This window comes from Dromiciops gliroides, chromosome 2 (assembly GCF_019393635.1).
Source record: "Dromiciops gliroides isolate mDroGli1 chromosome 2, mDroGli1.pri, whole genome shotgun sequence".
In the NCBI taxonomy this organism is placed as follows: Eukaryota; Metazoa; Chordata; class Mammalia; order Microbiotheria; family Microbiotheriidae; genus Dromiciops; species Dromiciops gliroides.
In genome coordinates, this window is record NC_057862.1 from 402242364 (window position 1) to 402256738 (window position 14375).

The window sequence follows — 14375 nt, forward strand, 5'->3', positions numbered from 1 at the left end:
CAAAGAATATGTTTAATAAAAAATAATTAAACTTCCATTTGCTCTATAGAACATCATAGAAAGTAATTCAATAAATTACAAATGACTTTTTTAAGACATTTTTTCAACTACAGAAAGCAAATTCAGACTACACAGAACACAACTGGCAAATATTCGAAATGTCCAAAAGAAAAACTGGACTAAGACTTGGATCATGAAGCCTGAAACAAGGGATATAAATACAAGGCAATAACAGCTATAATTCTTTTAGTAACTACCAACACACACTTGGATATCCTTTCAACTGGAACTTCAGTATTAGTGTAATTCTATTGAATTTTCCTTAGACCCTTAACTTTATACAACCATATTTGCATGTTGTTTGGCTGATAGCTGGACAACTTTTCCCCAATTGATACCAATTTAAAATGCCTTGAAACCCAATAGAATATGTTCAAAGTCAGTATTCGCCTTAATGCTTTGAAATCTGTAATTGCCTTATTACATAGAAAGAGAATCACTAGGATGTTAACCAAACTCACTTGACCATAATTAGGAAAATACTTTATCTCATAAATTTGATATAAATTAGGTTTTAGTGACAAGATTTAGGGCTTTTTTTTTGGGGGGGGGTGTAGAGAAGATGAGGAAAGGGAATAAAGGGAACATAAAGGGAAGAGGAAGAACTGATGGTGTTGAAATACTCCATCGGCAAACTAAGTTTAATAACTTTTTGAAAACTTTGGCTATTTCATAGGTGTATTCTAGTTAAACAAAAGTGCAATACTGCAAAGGGAAAATATTAAATATGTAATATATCCTTTTCATGATGAAGAACTGCTACCCACTTCTTTTGGACGGGTATGATATTCACTATTGCTAAGACATTGCATAAAGGGCCATCCGATCAAAATACAATAGTGGGAAAATACAATAATCAATACAATCCCAATAGAACTTATATAATTTTGTAATGACATGTAATACTGCTCCTATAATAACGGGGATAATTATTTTACATATAAAGTTATAATTTCCTGGTAGAGGTCTTAGTAAAACCCAATATAAAAGTTTACTTTGTGACAAAACAACAGAACTCTTATCAAAATATAAAAGGGTTCATTTAATGTGAGAAGTGTTTGGGAGTAATTTGTTACCCCCCAAATTTAAACCTTTGCAAATGTTATCATTGACTTCCACTAGTACCTATGTGTGTTTTTTTAAAAACATTTACTCTTGTTGGGCCTCAAATGAGATTCTAAACGCAATTTTAAGTTCAAATGGATTTGAGTATGAGCATGGACTTCTACCATGTCAAGAGTAATAGCAGCTTAAGCAGAGTCATATCACACATGAAACATTGGACAGAATTTTTTTTTTTTAGAGAAAAGGGTTTTAAGGACTGTTAAATAGAAGCCTTGGGCTTCTTTTTTGTGTTTTACAGGTATTACTTTTATTTCTTTTTGTTATTATTCAAAGTGCATTTTCAAACTGGGCAACTCAGCATATTTTATATGAACTGATAACCCAACACTGATTCTGGGCAACGTTTAGTCTGATTAAACCTAGAAACTCAAAATAAATTTAGGCTATCTGCATTTTCTTTACCAATATTATCTGGTAATTTCTTAAGCGTTCAATGACATAAAACACAAATAGAAATCTACACAAACAAAGCAAACAAACAATTTCTTTTACATGAAGTATGCAGTGTTGAAAGTTCTTGTCAGTGGCACTTCATGAATTTGCTTTTTCTGACCCCTAGAGAGACACTACTGCACCTCAACATGATTATTTCTGAAGGAGGCCCAAAGTTCACAATGTTCAAACTAAGTAGGTCTGTAGGGTGCCCAAAGTCACATGACATAGAATTATTTTTATGCTGACTTGCCTTCACTGGGATCAGAGTTTTGACTAAGCAAAACAAGTCGCTTCTTTTGCCAGATTAACATGATATACAGGATGTTTGTGTGTTTTTTTCCTCTTTTTAAAAAAACCCTGAAAACAAGTATAGAATTAGAAATGAATGTAAACTTCGTAAACTAACTCAGCTGAGGTAACGGGTAGCCAGTATACCTGGCTGGTTGGGAATCTTATCTCTTCTTTTAAACACACTTGTACCTGAATTGGAAACATCAGCAGTGCATCACAACACTAGAGCATTTTCATGTAATTAAAGCAATGGATGATGATGTAGATTCTACAGCTTTCATGACATTCATTAGCTGCCCAAATTATTGCTGAGTTTTGATCTGTAAATTATAGGTGTCAAGGAGGCTGTAAAACTATATTCAAATTAAATCAATAATGTGCATAAAGTATTCTGTGTTCATTGCAAATATATTAAATATACAGCTCTCATTGAGCATAATTTCCATAAAATTAACCCCCCAACAAAATTATAATGCCTTTTGTTGTAATTTTACACCATTGTGTATTTGATAGTACATACAAGTTCAGAAACTTATGAATTTCAAGAAATATTACATGCAAAATGTCTCTGAAAGCAGTTTGCACTTCTAAACAAATACTGAAATGTTCGGTCAGTAAGTTATCAATGCACTCAACACTGGGATATTTACAATGAATAATTAAAGAATAAATCCAAAATCAGTTCATAATTTAAGTGCAGAGTCTGGGGTCAGTCTTCATTACTAGAATCTGACTCCTCAGAGGATGATGATGTACTCTCAGATCCAGATGAAGCATCTGCTTTTTCTGAACCCTCATCTGTGCTGTTTTCATTGAGAGAACTTGGTTCAGTTTCCCCTTTTTCTTCCTGATCTCTAACCCTTGAATCTTCCTCCTTTTCCTCTACAGGCTTGGTTGAGTCTAGGTCACTGTTTTTGTTGTTCTGTACATCAAAAATATTGGACTGGGACAAAGCTGGGATATGAAGATTAAGGCCTGGAGTGAGAAGCATCCCTGGATAAAGTATATTGGACAATAGTAATGGGTTAAGAGCTAAGGGGTTGGCAGCTGCAGCAGTATTTAATGCAGCAGAAGAGGATGTTGAAGGAGAACTCGATACAGAGTTTTCCCCAACATTGTCAGAGTTTTGGCTTTCTGTCCTTTCTTTTCTTCCATCTGGCTCCTTGGAGTCATTGCCCTTTTTCTCTTCTGCTACAGATTCTGCAGGTTTTGTCAGGAGTCCTCCCATGCCTAGTAAATTTGGTAATCCTGTCATCCCTGACAAAAGCATTGGGAACATAGCAGCCATGTTTTTATTAACTTCTCCACCAGACAGGCTGGCAGGCATCCCCATCAACCCTGCAGTTACTTGTAGCGACTGAAGGTTTTGCAGGTTTTGTTGTAAGGCCTGAAGAGTTGTCAGATCCACACCTGGGAGCAATCCGTTGGCTAGCAAAGGATTGCCAGACATATTTGCTGCTGTTGCAGCCGCCGCTGCCGCCGTTGCCTTGGCAATCTCACTTTTAGGCCGTCTTCCCCGTCTGCTTACTTCTTCTCGTACAACAGGACCAGTAAGAATACGGTCATGCATACTTTCAGGAAGAAATCCCTGAAACAAACAAATTCTTATTCAATAATAATACATCCATATAATCACATTCTGACAATGAAAGTAATAGTTATTTTGCTTAACAAACTCAAAATTTATCAAGAAGTAAAGATTAAACATTCACAGGAATATTTTCCACTGAAGGAAATCTAGATAGATAGACTTTGTGCCTATAGACCATTAGAAGACTCTGGTCTTCCCTTGTACTAAGTAGATGGAAATGTTGAAATAAAATGTAAGGCCCAAACAAATGTTTTCATGAAGACTTCTATGTGTCCACTTTTATATCACTATGGCCTTAGAGAAGATTGAATGTAATATGTTCCTGTTCTATTTTTGAAGGGAAGAAGGGAAAAGGATGGTTGAAGTGAGACTTAAATGCTTGAGATGTGTCAGATATTTTAGAATTTAAGAGGTTATTAGAGTTTAGGCATGTGCATGCATGTGGTGTGTGTGTGTGTGTGTGTGTGTGTGTGTGTGTGTGTGTGTGTGTGTGTGTATGTGTGTGTGTAGAGGAACAAGCTGAATATGGTACTTAAAAAAGAAACAAAATGAGGCAATATCATATGCCTTTGGAATTATAGTAGCTAAAGTCTGGGGAGCATCAGAGCAACCTTTGACAATCAAACAAATCTTAGGACCCCTTTAGAACTTCTCATCCATGGCTTATGGAAAAGGTGCCTCCTCAATTTCTTTGCAAAGCTATGGAAAGCTGCATATAATTTCAATTTTTTTGGTTATGTTGGTTGTTTTTGTGTGACCTCTTCCCCTCCTCCCCATTTTTGTTCTTTGTAAAAGATAAAGAAGAACTCTCTGGGAGGGAATATGGTGAGGGATACAGCAGGAAATGTAGGTAATTAAAAAGCAAAGATTGCAATAATTATTTTATAAAATCCTTCTGCCTATGGTTTTGGTAACTAAAGATAAAATTATATGAAGGTTAAGTTTAAATGAATGTTTATCACTCACAGACTGTTTAACAACATCTCCCCATTCAGGAGCGACTCCATATTCAGAATTTTCTTTCAAGAATCTACATAAATCTTTCAAAGGAGGAGCAAATGCTCCTCCCACCTGTAATTGAAAAACAAAATGTTAGATACTTACAATATTATTAAATATTGAAAAATTTCTTTCCTTCTATGTTTTCTATATTTCACTTATTTTATTAAATATTCATACAAAATTTGAATAAGCTCCCAACCACATTATTATTATATCTAATAGTCCCAAACTCCAAGACAGTAAATAGTATGTTGTGTCCTATATGCTCCATTTTTACCAATTAAATATTAAAGGATATGGACTCCAATATGTTGGGTGAATATTCCATGGAGGACTTAGAGAAAGAGAAAAACTGCACAGGAAGACAGGGCATAGATAAACTGTGATCTGCACTAGTAGTAGAAATATTGAGGTCTATGATATCATATATCTATTAATGTATAAATATGATGACTTTAGATCAAATACAAAATATGTTCCAAACTATCTCTTTCACACATAAAGATGAAGCTGCTCATAAGTGTGCTCAAACAACGTTAAAATAAGGTTTAGTGTAGACTTTAGTATAAAGCACTGAATAAAGGCAGTATTTCCAAGTGAAGATGGGAAAAATCAGATTTATCTTTGGGACAAGAGATCTGTCCCTTTCCAGTGTGGTTTGACTGAAAGGGCACTGGATTTGGAGTCAGAAGACTTGTGTTAAAATTCTAGATTCATTATTATTAACTACCTGCATGTTTTGGGGAAAATTACTTAAACTCTTTGGAACTCAGTTTCTTCTTATTAAAAAAATAAAAAAAGAATTGGACTAGAGCAAAGATGGCAAACACTCAGCCCATGGGCCACATACAGTCCAAAGCAGATAAAATGTAATTAGGAAATATTTAGCAAAATAAATAAAATACAATAGAAAAGATAATGTTAACATGTAGTTTTCTAAGTCAATTATTTGGCAGACAGGGATTCTTACATATGGTTAAGTGGCCCTGTTTCCATTTGAGTTTGACAATACTGGACTAGATCAGGGCTTCTTAAACTTGCGACCCCTTTTCACCTGAGAAATTTTTATGTGACCCTGGGTATATAAGGTATATAAAATAGGTATACATAACCTTCCCCTGTTGCCAAATTTTTCACAACCCCCACATTCAGGTACATGATCATATGGGGTCATGACCTACAATTTAAGAAGCTAGGGACTAGATGACCAGCCAGGCCCTTTTCAGGTTCTAAATTTATGATCTTATGATTGACTTTTTAAAATATTGTCTACATTAACATACACTATTGTCCAGTATTTTACAGACTGGGTAAAATGTGGAAATTCTTAAGTTAACTCTTAAGGGTTCTATGATATGTGATGTTGGTTTTCTTTTCTTTTGTCTTTCAGTTTTCTGTGAAGTCTCTTGTCAGTTTTTGTCACGGTTCTCAATTTAGGGGTCAGAAGACTTAAGACTTAAGTTCTGATTCTGCCATTTATTTGCTAACTGTGACAATAGGCAAGTAATTTAATCTCATTCAGTTCCAAATTCTTAATTTGTAACATGAAAATTAACAACATGGGCACGATATATCCTGTAGGACTATTGTGTGGAAAGCACTTTAGAAATCTTAGAATGCTATCCACATGTGAGATGTGATCATTCCATAGTCCCTTTCATGAGGTAACTAGTAGACTCTCAGGTCTCTAGATGCTTATGTGCCTAAGTGGAAGCAGCAGGTAATACTTCTTATTAATAATCTGGGCTGATGCCTATGTCCCAGTTATTAATTATTTTATAACTGACAGAAATAGGGCTGTCAGGAAGAAAGGTGGGGAGTTGTTTTGGACATGTTAAATTTTGAGATGCCATCGAAACAGAAATTTCCAATAGGTAGTTGGTGGGACTAGAGCTCAGTAGAACAGAAATGGATATATACATTCAGGAGTCATCTTCTTGGAGGTGATAACTGAATCTATGGAAGCTATGATGAGGCTATCAAGAAAGCACAGAGGGCCTAGGTCAGAGCTTTGGGGATATATCCCTAGTTAGGGGATAGGACACTGAGAAAAGAAGACTGAGAAGGAGTAGCCATAAAGGTAAGAGGAGAACTGAGAGAGAAATGTCACAAAAACCCAGAGTATATTTCAGAAGGAGGGAGGAATTCAATAGCATCAAATACTGCAAAGAGATCAAGAACACTGAGAACAGAAAAAAAGGTGAATGGATTTGGTAATTTAAAAAATAGCCATTAACCTTGGAAAACACATATTTAGTTGAAAGGTGAAGTCAGATGTCAGACTACAAAAGGTTGAGAAGTGAGAGAAGAATTAGTGGAGGTAATGGGTATGTTGACAAGTTTTTCTGCACTCATATAGATTTGTTGTGAAATGGAAAAGAGATAAAAGAATGATAACTTGGAGGAGATGGTAGAGTACAAATTAGTATTTTTTTTTTTGGTGAAGCAATTGGGGTTAAGTGACTTGCCCAGGGTCACACAGCTAGTAGGTGTCAAGTGGCTGAGGCTGGATTTGAACTCAGGTCCTCTTGAATCCAGGGGCCAGTACTCTATCCACTGTGCCACCTAACTGCCCCCAAATGAGTATTTTTTAAGGATGAAGGAAACTTTGGAGTGTAGGCAGCCTGTAGGGAGTTAATAGATAAGAAAAGTTCAAAAATGAGGGAAGATGATCGATGGGACAATTTAACAGAGCTGGATGGTAGGAGATGGCATCAGGAAGTTGGTTTAGTATCACCTCTTCACCAGAGAATGGAGTAGAGGAGGGAGAGAATGAAGGATACTGTCAAGATGTCTTTAGAGAGCTAGGTAAGAGTGAGAAAGCGGAGCTCACAGTAAGCAGCCTCTTTTTTCTCTGTAAAATATAAGATGAGGTCTTCTATTAATATGGAAGGGTCAGGGGGTGTTTTAGGATATGTGATGAATTTGGATGCTATCTGGTCCAGTGGTGTCAAGCACAAATAGAAATAGGGGTCACTAATCCATGCATAAGAATACTTATATGTTACATATTAACTTAGTTTAAAAATATAACATTACTTATGGTTTAATGAACATTTATTTATTTTGTTAAATATTTCCCAATTATACCTTCATTTGGTTCAGGCTGTACTTGGTGAGTGTGGTAGGCCATGTATTTGACACCCCTGATCTAGTTCACCCCCCCATCATTTTACAGTTGAGGAAAGAAGCCCAGAAAAGTTCAGTGACTTCTCCAAGTTCACTTAGTTATAAATTATAGAGGTTTATTTGAACATAGGTCCTGACTTCAGGAGCAGTGCTCATTCTACTGCACTATACAGACTCTTCAAACAGTGAAGAGTAGAAGGATTGATTGCTTTCTGGAGTGAGGGTCCATTTGAGATGAGATAACAGAAATCTGTCATGGACCCACTCAGCAGAGTGCCATGATTTCTTCCAGTACTACTCAGCAGTATATGGGAAGAAAGGAGTGGGGTGGATTGTGGGAGTAATCTGTGTTGGAGTTTGAGCAGGAATAAAAGGAAACTTTTCAGAAAGAGGGGAGATGAGTGCAAACTTCATGCAGTTTTATATATGTATATATATATATTTAATTATTTGGAGTGTTTATTGTTAAGTAAAATGCAATTAAGCTTGATAATATATTTGTCTCTTCAAAACTCCCCCATTTAGTTTCAATCAGCTAAGATAAATTCACCCACAACAGAAATTTTAGTTTTTCAGAATCATCTGAAAACCCAGCATAAGTTACAGAAACCAACAACCCAGAACTAGATAAAAGAGCAGCTACATAGTTCTGGGCTTTTTCAGTGTATCCATCAGTTGTGCTGATTTTTTCCCCTTTCTTACAAAACACCATTTGTTACAAGGGATGGCTGGGAGGAGGCAGAGAAGGATACTGGGGATGACGATATGACGTAAGAAACAGAAGACATCAATGAAAATTTCTATGCATACATATGTACATGTACATGAGTGTGAGTTTATGTATGTATATATACAACTACAACTAAAATGGTGGCTTGATGGAAGAGACCTTGGGGGTCATCTAGTGCAACATTTTCATTTGAGAGATAATGGAGGTGAGGCACGGGGAAGGTTTCTTTCTCTAAGATGAAAGCATAAAGTCAGAAATCAACAGTGGTCTTGAATTATCCTTCTACAGGAAAGAATCTAAGTTTATGGATATACAAACCAGATGTATGTCAAACCTGATGTTGGTATAACACAAAAGTTTAAGGAATCATGCAAAGCAATAACTTAAATAATTCTATGCCCCACCCTTCCTTCAAGAAAATAAATTTGAAAATGCTATCCTTTATCCTAGCAACTGAGGTATCTATAGGAAGGAGAAACCAGACCATCCAGGTTATGTGACTTATACAGACTAATACAGTCAGAAAGGCCAAACAAGAAATTTGTATTTCCTAACTTTCAGACTAATTTTCTTTCCTTGTTACGCTGCTTGTCCCTACTGCTTCTTTATCTGAACAGAGGATAGTGTGGGGAGTAAATACTTTAGAAAGGGATGTGATATCATTCCTCCATGAGATAAAAGGAGAACACAGTTTCACACTACAATTTCAGCATGAATAAAGCTACAAATGATCAGGAAACAGACTTTGTAAAAACAATAGAATAGCCCAGATTCATATACCTTGATGTATTTTTTTTTAACTGAAAATTCTACTGTTGAAAAGACTTAGGGACATAAATATTTAAGAAACTTTCCCACCTCATTCAACAATTTAGCCATAGGGGGAGGGCTGAGACCTAGAGCCACTTAAATAACAGTATTTGTGCATGGGTGTACACACTCCCACCTCCCCCTTTCATTTGATCCTTACCACAAAAATCCTATGAGGTAGGTGCTATCATTGTCTTAGTTTTACAGATAAGGAAATGAAGACTCAGAGGAAAAGTGACTTCCTAGGATCACAGAGCACTAAGTCTCAGGGGTAGGATTCAAATGCAGGTTTTCCTGTTTCCAGTACAGTATTCTGGCCACCATGCCATGGCATCACTTGCAGGTAACGTACGCTGAAATAATACATACCTTTCTAGCATTTCTTCTGTTAATCAATTGAACTCGTTCTTCTCCAGTGAGACTATTAACGTCTAGTTTGTTGGGGTTTCTGCAGCGATGTCTTTTTTGCTTAGGTCTCCCATCATGAAGCTGCATTCTCTAAAGTAAAATATATTAAAAATTTTCACTGCGTATCAAGGAACTCCAACAATTCATTTCAGAATTCAAAGGATAACAAAACACACTTTTCAGACTCTTTTTTGTGTGTCCAGACTGTGATTTCATCTGTGTAGGAAGCTCTTTGGTGAGGAAACTCCCTTTACCAATACAGATCTGCAGTGAATACTCGTAGAGAACTGTCTGGTAGCTGAGAATTTAAGCGACTTACCCAGGGTAAGTCGTTTAAATTTGTCAAAGGGTCAAACTACTAGAGTCAGAGTATAGCTTGAATTCAAGTTTTCCAGGCTAACTTCTTCACTGATGCTGCACCATGCTACCCCCCAACCCCTCTGTATTTCCTTAATGTGAATTTGGCATGAACAGGCTAAGGTACAGAAGCAGAAGGCCCACATGTCTGAAGAAATTAAGCATTAAGGAACATTGCAAAGTGTTCAGTAATGAGAGTGTTTAGGTGTAAACAACCTGAACAGGAAAAAACCACATTACCAGCTTTTCCACAGAATCGGAGAATCTCAGAATTAGAAATGACTTTTTGTTATCTAGTCCCAAGGCTGTGAGAAATGATTATTTCTCTCTGGTGTTAAAAACTGATTATTGTATTAGGACCAAGCATTAGGACCTTTTCTACTTCCTCATCCAGAAACCAACCAGTGTGGGAAATTTGGGGCAGAGATTTACCCAGGCCAAGATCTAATCAGAATTCTAGGTTTAGGCTAATGGGTGCATTCCTCATCATTGTATTTGCTCAGATAGGTCTGGGAAAATGTGGATTCTCCCTTTATTTTCCAGACAGGTGATATGATAATTGATGTCTCCTTGATCAAGATTTGGGTGATCCAAATCACGTACCCCAAGATCCCCACTGTAATATAGCACGGGTTGAAATATTCATTTTCCCATTAATTCTTAGTGAAACAGAATGGATTGCTGCCCCCTCAGGAACGCCTATTCTTCAAAGGGCATACAAACCATGAACTCACAATGAAGGTTCTTTGGTTTAAGAGGAACAGCCATGTTACCATTCTTTTATCAATAAATATGCTGGCTTTATCAACAAAGTGATTAAATTACCCAGAAAATATGTCTCTCAAACCTTTATTCCAACCCCAACCTAACTGTAATCTCGTAACATTTCTAACAAGTGGTCATTGTGTCTGTGCTTGAAGACCTTTATGGATGTGGAATTCACTAGCTCCTGAGGCAAGCTGTTTCCTTTTGGGAGAGCTCTGAAGTTAGTCCAGTAGAACAGCTTGTCCAAATTTCCAAAAAAATACATCCATACACTTTGAACTTGGCTCTTCTGAACAATTCGAGGGAAACAAATTCAGAAATATTCTAAAACTTAATGTTCACAAGTAGTTTGAAACACTAGGATGAGGACAGTTTTATTATCAGGAATGCAGTCAACCTTCTATTATCTTCTTGTATCTGCAAGTTGAGACAGCATTCCTGAGTCAGGTAAAGGGCTAGACTGAATGAGGCATAATGCAAAAATTAGAATTTAACTAAGAGATTGAAATTAATCCCTTGTAAAATACTCCTACTGAAGTCCTATTTAAATAGATATCTCATTGTGGCATAGGAGTAAGTTCTAGATTCCCAATGGCTATAACAGCAGAATGCAAACTCTGCCAGGTCCAAGCAAGTTACACAAATCTGTAATGGTGGACTTTGTTCCCTCACAAGGAATTCCTTACATCAATGGAATCATTAGTGGAACCCCCCCCCTTCCCCCCCCCCCCCCCCCCGCAGTTCTCCTAAAAAAAAAAGCAGCTAAGGTAATTAGGCTACAGAGGGATTGCTATCTATATCAGGAAAGGAGGACCTACACTGAGTATATTATATATATTTCGAAATAATGAATTCTTCAAGTAGGAAATACACCACTGATACTCCTGGGGCTTTGAATACGAGACTGTAAGAAGCAATGCTAACAACATTATTAGTTCTTTGGTACTGAACTTTTCCTTCAGGATGTCTTCTATTCAAATAAATTCATTTCAATTCAACAAGCTTTTATTAAATTAGCTTTACATCTTTGTTGGATTTTAACAGAAAAGTACTGTCTCAATTCTTTTATAAAGGCCATATTTAGTAAATGAGGTACTCTACTGCCCTCAGGAAAATTAATCAATAAGCCTTTATTAAATTCTTACTCTGTGCCAAGCACTGTGCTGGTATGACAAAAATGAAACAATTTCCATCCAAAAAAATCTGACATTTTATAGAAGAAAATAACATGTACACATATACAAAATAAATTAAAGGTAAATTTTTTGAGGGAAAAGGAACTTTGAATAGCTTCATGTTTGGCTGGAATAATTGAGTGCTGAAGTCTTGTCAAGGCATGAATGTTGACTGGACTGGGCAAGGGATTCAAGAGGAAAGAGTAGAAGGTGGCACCTGAGCAGAGTTTTGAAGAAAGCAAGGGGAATTTTAAGAAGTAGAGGTGAAAAGGAAGTACACATTCCAGTCAGTGTAAAGTCTCAGAAACAGAAATGAAGTGGAACAAGGCAGCCAGTATGGATGGATCACAGAAAGAGGGAAGGGGTGTGATGAATAATGATATAGGTAAGATTGGTTTGGGTCAGGTTAGGAAAGGTTTTAAAAGCCAAACAGAGGTGCTCCTATTTGATCTTGGGGGCAAGAGAGAGTCTTTGGAGTTTGCAGAATACAGAAATGACCCTGTACTCCTGGAAAATCACTTTGGCAGCTGTGTTTAGGATGGATTGTAGAAAGACTAGAGGCAAGAAGACTGATAGGGACGTTATTATACATGATGGCCTGAACCAGGGTGGTGGCCATGTGAGTAAAAAGAAGGGGATATATGAGAGAGAGATCATGAATAGAGAAATGACAAGATTTGACAATTAATTAGTTATCTGGGGTAAGGTAAAGTTAAGAAGAGTCAGGGTTTTGAACCTGAGTGCCTGGAAGGATGGTGGTGCCCTTCACAGAAATAAGAAGAAGAGGAAAAATGATGATTCTCTTTTGGACATGTTAACTTTGAGATGCCTATGGCACATCCAAATGAAAATGCCTGATAGGCAGTTGGAGATGTACAAATGCAGCTCAAGATAGGCTGGGGCTAGAGACACAAATCTTGTAATCATCTGCATGTAGGTGTCATTAATTTATAGAAATTCAGGGGCAGCTAGATGGTGCAGTGGATAGAGCACTGGCCCTGGAGTCAGGAGTACCTGAGTTCAAATCTGGCCTCAGACACTTAACACTTACTAGCTGTGTGACCCTGGGCAAGTCACTTAACCCCAATTGCTGCACTAAAAAAAAAAAATTGTAGAAATTCATGAAATCACTGAGTGGGAGAATACAGAGAGAAAACAGAGAAAAGCCCAGGAAATGGCCCTGGAGAATACCCACAGTTAAGAGGGTATGATGAACCAGCAAAAGGAGACTGAGAAGGAACAGTCAGACAAGTAAGAGAACCAAGAGAAACCAGGGTCACAAAAATCCAGAGAGGAGAGAGTAAGCTTCCAGAAGGGAGCATGGGCATAGAAATTAGGATGGTTGAAATAATCCAGAGCTAGGGTTTTGGCAAGGTCTTAGGGTTGATTGGACTATGGGACTATGGGCAAGGGATTCAAGAGAAAAGTGTAGAGCTGAATTGGTTAACTCTAAGGTTGAGACAGAAAGGAACAAAGTGAGGTCAGAGTAGGGGTGACTTGTGTGGGACAGAACAGAAGGAATTACGAGGATAAAGAATAGGTTTTGGTGGGAGCAAGGCAAATAGACTGGTGAAATAATGGGCAATTATGATCTAATAAAGGAATTTTTTATTTTTTCAACACTGAAATGGAATACTTATGGGTGATGGTAAGATCCTAGTAGCAGTGTCATCTGTGGCTAGCCAGATCTCTCATTTAAAATTTGCAATAGCTTTCAAATGTGCTTAAAATTTTCATGTATCCTAATAAAAAAGTGGCAGTACCTATATAATCCAAAACTGAAATCGAGAGCACTCTAAGTATGATAGACACATTTTTGATGGTTAACTTCTGTGCCCAACTAGAGCCCAGATATTAACAATATATTTCTTGAGGAATGAACACCACTATAGCAACTTTCTTATATGCACTGTGGTAAAATAATGGAACTTGGCAGATGCCCAGATATCAAATGACTTGTTAGTTTTACTCCTTATTTTTAGATTATAATTATAAACCCCCCCAAAGACACTAAAAAGTATTGATTTTTAATAGAAAAATATATATTTCTGATGCTGTTTATTTTAAAATCATTATGAGTCTGAGAAGATGGCAATGTAGTATAATCCTTTGTTTAATTATTAATAATGGGGCTGGGGGCAGCTAGGTGGCACAGTGGATAAAGCACTGGCCTTGGATTCAGGAGGACCTGAGTTCAAATCCAGCCTCAGATACTTGGCACTAGCTGTGTGATCCTGGGCAAAGTCACTTAACCCTCATTGCCCCACACCAAAAAACCCCCAAAATCCCCAAACCAAAACAAAAGAATAGGGCTAAGGGGGCAGCTAGGTGGCACAGTGGATAGAGCACTGGCCCTGGATTCAGGAGAACCTGAGTTCAAATCTAGCTTCAGACACTTGACACTTACTAGCTGTCTGACCCTGGGCAAGCCACTTAACCTCAATTGCCTCACCAAAAAAAAAAAAAGAAAGAAAGAAGAATAGGGCTAAGTACACAA

The 14375-nt window shown here is 37.1% G+C and overlaps 1 protein-coding gene across 12 annotated transcripts in view; it reads right to left on the reverse strand.

Annotated features, from left to right (window-relative positions):
• CHD9 (chromodomain helicase DNA binding protein 9) overlaps nt 1–14375 on the reverse strand; it is a 257680-nt gene continuing 243305 nt past the window's right edge. For all 12 annotated transcript variants that reach the window (XM_043982156.1, XM_043982163.1, XM_043982161.1 and 9 more), the window contains 3 exons: nt 9543–9671; nt 4469–4573; nt 1–3499 (listed from right to left, as the gene is read on the reverse strand). In XM_043982156.1, coding sequence (XP_043838091.1) covers nt 2621–3499; nt 4469–4573; nt 9543–9671 — 1113 coding nt within the window. In that variant the 3' untranslated portion in view covers nt 1–2620. The remainder of the gene's footprint in view (nt 3500–4468; nt 4574–9542; nt 9672–14375) is intronic.